The sequence below is a fragment of the Papio anubis genome, chromosome 20, assembly GCF_008728515.1.
Source record: "Papio anubis isolate 15944 chromosome 20, Panubis1.0, whole genome shotgun sequence".
NCBI classification, from domain to species: Eukaryota; Metazoa; Chordata; class Mammalia; order Primates; family Cercopithecidae; genus Papio; species Papio anubis.
The window spans coordinates 29,845,218-29,856,745 of NC_044995.1; the positions used below are offsets into that span (position 1 = coordinate 29,845,218).

At 42.2% G+C, this 11,528-nt stretch overlaps 1 protein-coding gene across 1 annotated transcript; it reads right to left on the minus strand.

Moving 5' to 3' along the window:
- Window positions 1–1,865: 1,865 nt before the first annotated feature.
- Window positions 1,866–7,167, minus strand: LOC103875534 (zinc finger protein 91-like). Its single transcript, XM_031659043.1, is given in 8 exon segments — window positions 1,866–2,553; window positions 2,555–2,847; window positions 2,850–3,135; window positions 3,137–3,342; window positions 3,403–4,186; window positions 4,270–4,424; window positions 4,427–4,736; window positions 6,985–7,167. Coding segments are annotated over 8 exon segments (2,571 nt in total). The 3' UTR covers window positions 1,866–2,199.
- Window positions 7,168–11,528: the final 4,361 nt, after the last annotated feature.

Here is an 11,528-nt window from a genome sequence, read left to right on the forward strand (position 1 = left end):
TGATTATTATACATTGTATGACTGTACCAAAATATACCATATATGACATAAATATATACACATATTATGTACACACAAAAACGAAGAAAAATAAATTTAAATATAAAAAAAATTAACCCACAGGAACCATATTCTTTCACTTATTTGCAGTTTAAAGCCACTGAAAAAGAAGAATACTAGAAATGTTAGTCTATTATGTTACCAAATAGTGTATTGTTACCATCTTTTAAATACACCCTTGAGTAAGGTGGAATAGGTTAAAATTAGTGGCATAATAACACTTTGCTGAATGTATAACAGTGTTTAACATGTCATCAATGTTCAACTAAAAAATTAACACACAATTTAAAACTTTAAAACTGTAGTTTTATCACATAAAAATACAATTAGTAAAATGACATACTAATTATTTTGATTTAATTTTAACTATAAGTAATGGCCGGGCGCGGTGGCTCAAGCCTGTAATCCCAGCACTTTGGGAGGCCGAGATGGGCGGATCACGAGGTCAGGAGATCGAGACCATCCTGGCTAACCTGGTGAAACCCCGTCTCTACTAAAAAATACAAAAAACTAGCTGGGCGAGGTGGCGGGCGCCTGTAGTCTCAGCTATTCGGGAGGCTGAGGCAGGAGAATGGCGAAAACCTGGGAGGCGGAGCTTGCAGTGAGCTGAGATCTGGCCACTGCACTCCAGCCTGGGCAACAGAACGAGATTCCCTCTCAAAAAAAAAAGAAAAAAAAAAGAATATTACTCTGAACGCCTACCTCATACATCACTCAATTCTATAAGTTAACCACAAATAGCTTTTCTACTTAGATTTTCATCATGCATCTTACATTTTAATGTCCTCAGTCATCCATAAGAAAGGTAATAAATAATGACCACCTAATAAAAGTCTCCCAAATCTTTGATGCAGAAAGAATTGATCACAGGCTTTTACATGTGAAAACAACAGAAACGAAGAAATAGCATGAAGTAATTAAAGAGTTGAACTCCATCAGTATTCAGTTTCCAAATAAGCTTTTTTTTTTTTTTTTTTTTTTTTGTCTTTTGAGACAGAGTCTCTCTCTGTTACCCAGGCTGCAATGCAGTGGCAACATCTCAGCTCACTGCAACCTCTGGCTCCCAGGTTCAAGTGATTCTCATGCCTCAGCCTCCCAAGTAGCTGGGACTACAGGTGTGCACTACCATGCTTCGCGAATATTTGTATTTCTTTTTAGTAGACATGGGATTTCACCATGTTGGCCAGGCTGGTCTTCAACTCAGGTGATCTGCCCACCTCAGCATCCCAAAGTGTTGGCCTTACAGGTGTAAGCCACTGTGTCTGGCAAAAAAAAAATCTATATTTTCAGGACAAAAGTATACTTTAAATGAAATTATAACTCTTCAAAGATCTACTTCTTTTAAAGTTACATACAAATAATTTTTCTTTTTACCAACTTTAGTTTTGAATTTTTTCCTATACTCAGCAATCTGATTAAGTGTAATGTCTGAAGTTTGAGAGACAGGTATTTCTACTGTGGATTCTCTTTACTTAATTTTGGATTACATTTTTAAAATATTTACTGTATCTGCAAAAATATATTTTAGCATAAACTTTTGTGTTTTATAATCTGTAGTTTTTTAAAAAATGTTTTTCCAAATTCATTAAATTTGCAGGGTTATTCTTCAATATAAATTCCCTGATGTTGAGCAAAGTTGGAACAACTACCTCAGGGTTTTCCTGTAGTACAAAATGTGTACAATAAAACCTGTGATACAAGTAAAGGTACTACAATCCTCTTTATATTTGTAATGTGTTTCCTCAAAATAAATACTCTTCTGTAATTTAAGGGCTTATATTTTTTGAAAGATCTATTGACACCAATTGCACTTTTAATGCTTTTATTTAGTATGAACTCTCTGATAGTGACTAAGATGTGAGAAGATATTAATAATTTTTTTTTTCCAGACAGACTTTCCCTCTGTTGCCCAGGCTAGTATAAATGCTTTCCTTTGCAAAAAGGCATGAGCATTGGTTAAATGTTTTGCCACATTGTTCACACTAGTTTTCTCCAGTATGAGTTATCTTACCTACAATCAAGTGTGACAGCCATTTAAAGGCTTTGTCACATTCTTCACATTTCTAGGATTTCTCACCAGTATGATTTCTTTTATACTCAGAAAAGTTTCAGGTGTTGCCAAAAGCATTGTCACATCTTTCAGGTTTGTAGTTTCTCTCTAGTATGAATTAGCCTGTGTCTGTTAAGAATTGAGGATCTGTTAGAGGCTTTCCCACATTCTTCACATGTGTATGGTTTCTGTCCAGTATGAGTTGTCTTATATGTGGTAAGCCTTAAGGACTGGTTAAAGGCTTTGCCACATTCCACACAATTGTAGGAATTCCCTCCAGTATGAATTACCTTATGTTTAGTAAGGATTGAGGAAGAGTTAAAAAATCTGCCACGTTCTTCACATTTGTAGGGTTTCCCTTCTGTATAAATTCCCTTATGTTCAGTAAGGGTTGAGAACTAATTGAAAGCTTTGCCACATTTTTCACATTTGTAGGGTTTTTCCTCCCATATGAATTCTCTTATGAGTAGTAAGGTATGAGGATTGGTTGAACTCTTTACCACATTCTTCACATTTGTAGAATTTCTTTCCAGTATGAATTTTCTTATGTTTATTGAAGACTGAGACCCAGCTAAAGGCTTTGCCACATTCTTCACATTTGTAGGGTTTCTCTCCAGCATGAATTCTCTTGTGTTCACTAAGGCTTGAGGGCCAGCTGAAGGCTTTTCCACATTCTTCACATTTGCAGGGTTTCTCTCCAGTATGAATTCTCTTATGTTCCGTAAGGGTTGAGGACTATGTGAGCTTTTGCCACATTCTTCTACATTTGTAGGGTTTCTTTTCCAGTATGAATTTCTATGTTCTGTAAGGGTTGAGGACCGGTTGAAAGCTTTGCCACATTCTTCACATTTGTAGGGTTTCTCTCCAGTATGAATTGTCTTGTGTGCAGTAAGGATTGAGGCCTTACTAAAGGCTTTGCCACATTCTTCACATTTGTAGGGTTTCTCCCCAGTATGAATTACCTTATGCTTAGTAAGGGCTGAGAAGTTAACATAGGCTGTGCCACATTCTTCATACATTTGTGGTGTGTTTCTCTCCAGTATGAATTCTCTTATGTTCACTAAGTCTTGAGGACCAGATGAAGGCTTTGCCACATTCTTCACATTTGTAAGGTTTCTCTCCAGCATGACTTCTCTTATGTTCAATAAGGCTTGAGGGACAGCTGAAGGCTTTTCCACATTCTTCACATTTGTAGGGTTTCTCTCCAGTATGAATTACCTTATGTTTAGTAAGTACTAGAAGCTACCATAGGCTTTAAGCACATTCTTCACATTTGTGGGTTTCTCCAGTATGAATTCTCTTATGTCTGTATGTTTGAGGATCCTAGAAAGCTTTGCCACATTCTTCACATTTGTAGGGTTTCTCTCCAGTATGAATTCTCTTATGTTCAGTAAGTCTTGAGGACCAGTTGAAAGCTTTGCCACATTCTTCACATTTATAGGGTTTCTCTCCAGTATGACTTCTCTTATGTTCAAAAAGGCTTGAGGGCCAGCTGAAGGCTTTTCCACATTCTTCACATTTGTAGGGTTTCTCTCCAGTATGAATTACCTTATGTTTAGTAAGGGTTGAGAAGTTACCATAGGCTTTGCCACATTCTTCACATTTGTAGGGTTTCTCTCCAGCATGACTTCTCTTATGTTCAATAAGGCTTGAGGGCCAGCTGAAGGCTTTTCCACATTCTTCACATTTGTAGGGTTTCTCTCCAGTATGAATTACCTTATGTTTAATAAGGGTTGAGAAGTTACCATAGGCTTTGCCACATTCTTCACATTTGTAGGGTTCCTCTCCAGTATGAATTGTCTTGTGTGCAGTAAGGGTTGAGGCCTTACTAAAGGCTTTTCCACATTCTTCACATTTGTAGGGTTTCTCTCCAGTATGAATTCTCTTATGTTCACTAAGTCTTGAGGACCAGATGAAGGCTTTGCCACATTCTTCACATTTGTAGGGTTTCTCTCCAGCATGACTTCTCTTATGTTCAATAAGGCTTGAGGGCCAGCTGAAGGCTTTTCCACATTCTTCACATTTGTAGGGTTTCTCTCCAGTATGAATTGTCTTGTGTGCAGTAAGGGTTGAGGCCTTACTGTGCTGGCTTTGCTACATTCTTCACATTTTGCAGGGTTTCTCTCCAGTATGAATTCATCTTATGTTTAGGTAAGGGCTGAGAAGTTAACATAGGCTGAGCCACATTCTTCACATTTGTAGGGTTTCTCTCCAGTATGAATTGTCTTGTGTGCAGTAAGGGTTGAGGCCTTACTAAAGGCTTTGCCACATTCTTCACATTTGTAGGGTTTCTCTCCAGTATGAATTGTCTTGGTGCAGTAAGGGTTGAGGCCTTACTAAAGGCTTTGCCACATTCTTCACATTTGTAGGGTTTCTCTCCAGTATGAATTACCTTATGTTTAGTAAGGGCTGAGAAGTTACCATAGGCTTTGCCACATTCTTCACATTTGTAGGGTTTCTCTCCAGTATGAATTATCTTATGTTCCATAAGGTTTGAGGACCGGTAGAAAGCTTTGCCACATTCTTCACATTTGTAGGGTTTCTCTCCAGTATGAACTCTCTTATGTTCACTAAGTTTTGAGGACCGGTTGAAAGCTTTGCCACATTCTTCACATTTGTAGGGTTTCTAAGAACGGGGCAACTGCTGCATAGCTGTTCTACATAGGGAAAATCTGTTTTTATGGGAAAGGGGAAAGGAGATACTTCTTGAAACTTTCCTCTTCAAATCCAGCTTCTGGTTGTTTGAATGAGCATCTGTTGTAAACTAGAAACTATTGAAAAATAAGAACAAAGATAAAAAGCACAAAATAAAGTTTCTCTTGTCATCACCAAGGGTGTCCCTTTGACCAGAAAGGGAAGTTTTAGTACTCAATCATTCCTCTCTCTGAAACCACCATTGCAAAATTATAACCGAGACAGTGAAAAATATCTGACCTAACCAACTGTATTTTGTTTCTAACCTTCAAATTGCCCTTGCTCATTCCTGGGAATAGGCTGAACTAACTTTGGAAAGAACTTCGTTTATAGATTATAGTTTAAAACAAAGATGATAACAACCCTTCCCCAAAACAAACCTCCTTCTTGCCTGGGGACTAAACTGCCTTCATAGGACTAACAAATTAGTCACAAGATTAAAAATTATGGTTTAGGAGTCATGCAGGTGAAGGCTACAAGATTCTGACCCTCTAAACTGCTCCTAAGATCAGTGCTTGAGATATTTTGCAGACCCTGCACTTGATGGATCAGCTGGCACCACCCAGATTGATAAACTGGCTCATATGGTCTTGTGGCCTCCACCCAGGAACTGACTCAGCACAAGAAGACAGCTTGGACTCCCTATGATTTCACTTCTTACCTGACCAATCAGCATTCTCGACTCACTGGCCTTCCCCCACGCCCCAAATTATCCTTAAAATCTGTGATCCTCAAATGCTCAGGGTGACAGATTTGAGTAATAATAAAATTCCAGTCTCCCACACAGCCCACTCTTTGAGAATTACTTTGTTTGTTGCAATTCCCCTATCTTGATAAATTCACTCTGTCTAGGCAGTGGGCAAGGTTGGGATATTATGACACTAGAGATGTACAGAATTCCATTGAGAGGCAAAAAATTTATCGGGCTATCTAGTGACCTTGGCCTAGGGAAACTGCCCTATGCTTATAAATATGTAATGTAGGGGCAAAGGGAGAGGTTTCCCTTTGGCCCTCTGAAGGTTCACTGAGAAATCAACTCATCAAAGGCAGATGAATAGGAGAAAAGGCAGACACGTTTCTGGGACATGTGCACAGAGCTTTCAGAATGAAGACCCCAAGACAATGGGGAAATTGTGCTTGGACTTTATTTATTTATTTATTTATTTATTTATTTACTTATTTATTTATTTGAGATAGAGTCTTGTTCTGTCACCCAGGCTGGCGTGCAGTGGTATGATCTTGGCTCACTGTAACCTCTGTCTCATGGGTTCAGGTGATTCTCCTGCCTCAGCCTCCCAAGTAGCTGGGATTACAGGCTCGTGCCACCACACCCAGCTAATTTTTGTATTTTTTAGTAGACATGGGGTTTCGCCATGTTGCCCAAGCTGGTCTCAAACTCCTGACCTCGGGTGATCCGTCCACCTTTTATGGCATCAGCAGCATTAAAAAATATGTGTAGTTATTTCTTGAGTACCCCCCTTCCTTCTTTCTCTCTCTCTCTGTCTCTCTTTAAAATAAGGTCAGGCAGATCTAATCCATTTCCAAAGCCTGAATTCTTTTTTTTTTTTTTTTTTTTTGAGACAGAGTCTCACTCTGTTGCCCAGGCTGGAGTGAAGTCTCACGATCTCGGCTCACTGCAACCTCTTCCACCTCCCAGGTTCAAGCGATTCTCCTATTTCAGCCTCCCAAGTAGCTGGGATTACAGGTATGTGCCGCCACACCCAGCTAATTTTTGTAGTTTTAGTAGAGGCAGGGTTTCACCATGTTGGCTAGGCTGGTCTTGAACTCCTAACCTCAGGTGATCTGCCTGCCTCAGTCTCCCACAGTGCTGGGATTACAGGTATGAGCCATCGTGCCCCAAAGCCTGAATTCTTAATCCAACATTGGATCTCTATCCCAAATCCTGTAGAGAACCAGTAAGTTGATTTCTGGACTTGTATGCCTCATAGACATTACATATTAATAATGATCCAACCCTAAAACCGGATTTGCTTCTTCCTCATTCAACTCAGCTGTGACCCAGACTTACTGGCTCAATAAACTGTACCACTGTTCACCTAGGATACTGGGAGAGTTTACTCAATCTGTATCTCTCCATGTCCTAAACAACCCATAACCAAGTCCTTCCATTCTTGCTCCAGTATGTATCTCCAAAAACTTCTTTCCATTTCCACAACTACCCATAGCCCTTTGTGGAGCCACTGGCTCTTTGGAAGGACATCGCAAAATTTGTTCAGGTTTGCAGGTGTGAGGCTGAAGCCTGCTAACATTCCTGCCCCGGATTTTGTGTCAACGAAAGTGTCTCTGCTGGGGGCATTGAGACCACACTTGCTAGGTTTGAATGACTCTCGGGAAGGATGCATGGAACCCTACAAAACTGACACCCCCAACAAGGTCAGACATATACTACTGCATGGGCCAAGGCCTCCACCATAGATCACCACCATTGTGAGCCTGAACTGCCAAAGGCACCAACTCCAGGGAGACTCTTGGGAAGCCAGCCTTCCTCTGCTAAAGTTGAAAGTCACAGGAACCTCCACCCACAAGGTCCCCACTGCACTGTGAAGATGCGAAGAGTGAGTGGGACAAAGAGAAGGCATGGAGGGGAGACTTCCTGGCCAGAATGAGTTTCCTAGGCTCTGGTCACCATGCCAGTGTCTCAGCCCATCAGACAGCACTCTTTCTCCTCCTCTGTCCACAGACCCCTGAAGAACACACACTGCAGGTGAGAAAACCACAGAGTGTGAATAGAATAGAGTCTGACATTCTCCTTATGTGAGTGTATCCTGAGCACATAGACGGGAGGTTTATTTGATGGTGGCATCATTGTTTATCTGCAGCTGTATCCTAGGGAAGCAATTCTCCTGTTTTCTTTTTGTTTGTTTGTTTGTCTGTTTGTTTTTTTGAGATGGAGTCTCGTGTTGTTGGCCAGGCTGGAGTGCAGTGGATCAATCTCGGCTCACCATAACCTCTGCCTCCCAGGTTCAAGCGATTCTCCTGCCTCAGCCTCCGGAGTAGCTGGGACTACAGGCACACACCATCATACCCGACTAATTTTTGTATTTTTAGTAGAGAAGGAGTCTCACTATGTTGGCCAGGCTGGTCTCGAACTCCTGACCTTGTTATCTGCCCGCCTCAGTCTCCCAAACTGCTGGTATTACAGGCATGAGCCACCGTGCCAGGCAATTCTCCTATTTTGATTGAATAGAACAAGAGCTAATTTCAGGAGGGAGGCTATAGAAAGCCCGATTCTCCCACAGGCTGCAGGCTAGAAATGAATATGGCTTCTTGGGCAGTGGGAATTCAAATGAATATGGCTTTTTGGATGGAGAGAATTCCTTTGGCCTTCACATTTTCGGGAGCATCTCTCCAACCCTCCCTTGAGGCCACAGAATACATTTCCCCGATATTTCCTCAAGTGCCCTATGTATCCTGTCAAGCGACCCAAGGCTGACACATTGAGTTGAAAACCCCCGTTGGTTATAACTGGAGATTTTAGATTCAGGCCACACCTCACTCTATGCCATAGAATGAGCGTTTCTAGAAGCTAAGCAGCAGAGCTGGGCTCCAGAGAAAGGAAAGGGCTGAGAAAAGCACAGGCGGAGAAGAGACGACTTTTCTTACAGGGGACTTCCTTATCCTGCCAACTCAGGGAAGCGGGGCCCCTTGTGATCCACTGCTGAAAGCCACCTCATGTTTGAAAAACGGATCCCTCCCAACTTCAGTGGAAGGACGTGACATGTAGCATGAGGGATTCTGTTCCTTCTGACGTGATCTGTTCCGTGGGGCTTATGGCTGGAGTTCGCGCACACCAATGGCTCCTTCTGCATTGGGTTCCATCATCTCTACCCTGGAACATGGGCCTTGGCGAATTCTGGCTCTTAAGTCGCTGTCCAAAACCCCATCCCGTGCTCAGGCGCCCCGAATGACAGTCTCTTCCACCTCTCCAGAAACGTTTCAAATCTATCCTCCATGCATGGTCACCTAAAAACGCAGAAGCACAGAACACTCAGTCGCCATTCACCTCACTGCTTTCAGAAGAGAATGCTCAAGGTCTCTTGCTGACTTTGTTTTTCTTTTTTTTTAGACGGAGTTTCGCTCTTGTAGCCCAGGCTGGAGTGCAGTGGCGGGATCTCGGCTCACTGCAACCTCCGCCTCCTGGGTTCAAGCGATTCTCCTGCCTCAGCCTCCCAAGTAGCTGGGATACAGGTGCCCGTCACCATGCCTGGCTAATTTTTGTAGTTTTAGTAGAGACGGGGGTTTTGCCAATTTGGTCAGGTTGGTCTCGAACTCCCGACCTCGGGTGATCCACTCGCCTCAGCCTGTCAAAGTGTTGGGATTACAGGCGTGAACCACTGTTCCCAGTCTCTTTCTGAATCTTGACTCTGCGGGGACTGCGCGTTAGGGAGACTCGCGTCCCCGCACACGGGCCTTCCTTAACCGAGGGGGACATGCCAGGCTGGACGTGTATCCTAGGAAGCCCCAGCTGGGAGCTCCTTCTCTGAGACTGGGTCCCGGAGCGTGGTGGAAATGATCGAGGTGCAGAAGTTGGAGGGTAGTGGCCCAGCTGCTTCTGTCCCAGGGGTGGCCGCGCGGGCCTGGGGGTGGCCATCTGGGTCCCAGCCCTTCCTTCCCTGTGGCAGGGGCGGGCAGGGTGCATTCTGTTCCACCCCTGCGCCCTTCTCCTCCCCGTCCCCCTCCAGGTGGACCAGCAGACCGCGGGCACTGGTGGGAAGGTGGGCGGGCTTATGCCACCAGCCGCCCCCACTCGGCCTCCCGCGTCTAAGGCTCCAGCGGGGCGGGACAATCTCAGGTCCCGAGCGCCACACTTGGCTGTAGGGTGGACCTGGTGCGCCACTGCCTATGGCTACCGGCTGGTTTCTTAGACCGGCCACCCCTGCGCGGCACCTGCCACTCCGTCTGCGGAAAGCTCCCAGTTACTCAGAAGACCGAGGTAACAGAATAGCTTGAGCACGGATAGTCGAGGATGCAGTGAGCTGCGATTATGCTGCTGCACTCCAGCCTGGGTGACAGAGAGAAACTATCTTGAAAAAAAAAAAAGAGAGAGAGAGAGAGAGAACCACAGAAAATAAGCTATAAAGTATTTGTTTAATGTCTGCAAAGCGCTAATTGCATAGCAGACTTCTAGAAGTCAGTTTCCAGAATCCAAGGCTTACGCCAGGGTATTCTATACATTTCTTCCTACATTGATTATATATTTTGGGCTTCCCAATATTAATGGGAAAAAAATAAAGAATAAACCACAATGAAATAGCACACAATCATGAGACTGACAAACATACAGAGAAAAATTGCAAAGACAGTCCTGGCGAGGACTTGGAGCAACTAGAACTAGAAATATAAACTCCTGCAATAACTTTGAAAAACAGTTCAGTGGTTTATTATAAAGTTAAACATACATTTATTAGGTTACCAAAATATTCCATTCCTAGGTCATTACTAAGGCAAATAGAAAACTAATGTTAAAATGAAAACTTTCATAACATTAGTTGTCTATTTGCTTTAGTAATGACCTAGGAGTGTTTATTATTTAGTAATGACCTAGGATGTTTATTGCCTACTTTATTTGTAATTGCAAAAAGCTAAATGTAAACCAGATACTTTTCTGCAGGTGAATGAATAAACAAACTGTGGTTTATCCATACAATAGAATCTTAGTTGTCAACAAAAATAAACTATTGATTCACATCACGGTATGAAGGAGTCAAATGCATTTCTTTAAGTGAAGAAAGGAAGATCCAAAAGGCTACATATTATAAGATTCAATTTTATGGCATTGTAGAAAATGAAATTACAGGCATTGATAATAATCAGGCCAGGCTTGATGGCTCAAGTCTGTAATCTCAGCACTTTGGGGTGCTGAGGTGAGAGGACTGTTTGAGCCTGGGATTTTGACACCAGCCTGGAAGCATAGCAAGACCTCCCTACAGGAGGAGGAGGAGGAGGAGGAAGAGGAGGAGATGAAGAAAGAAGGATGAAGGAAGAAGGAAGGAGGAGAAGGAGGAGGGGGAGGAGGAGGAAAGGGAAGACAACAACAATTAAAGAATAATCACTGGTGCCAAAGCATAGATGAGGGTAGAAGTTAACTACGAATGGGAAGCATTAGATGATTTTTGGGGTAATGAAAGAGCTCTGTGCGGTACTGTGGAGATAAGGACATGACTCTAAACTGTTGTCAAACTTCGTGGAACTGTACATCACAAAGAATAAATTTTCCTTTCAGCAAATTAAAAAAAAAAGAAACATGATTTTGAGGAAATTCTGATAAAATGCAGGCAGTAAAAAATAGACTTTAACCTTACTAAAAATGTATTATCTAACCTAACACTATTGAAGAAGAATGGAATGAAAGGTCTTGATGTATATCACTTTGAAAAACAGTGTTTTAATTGAATACCGCAAGACTCAAGAACTGAACACAAACATTGTATTCTGGTTAGTATTGTTTGTTTTTAAGAATATGGATAAGCAATTTTTAAGACTACTCTTTCTGTTAGTGTATATGTGTGTGTGTATTTGTGTACATGTCTTTGTGTGTGTGTATACACACACTATACATAAGGTCATTACTTCCAGCTGCTCTCTGAAGTTAAAAGAAAAGGGAGGAGAGTTCTAGAACAAACCCTGTGTTGCTGGACCAGAGTTGGGAATATTTAGATAAATGCATGTCTCATAATACATCAATTGAGAGAGAGGGAGACAG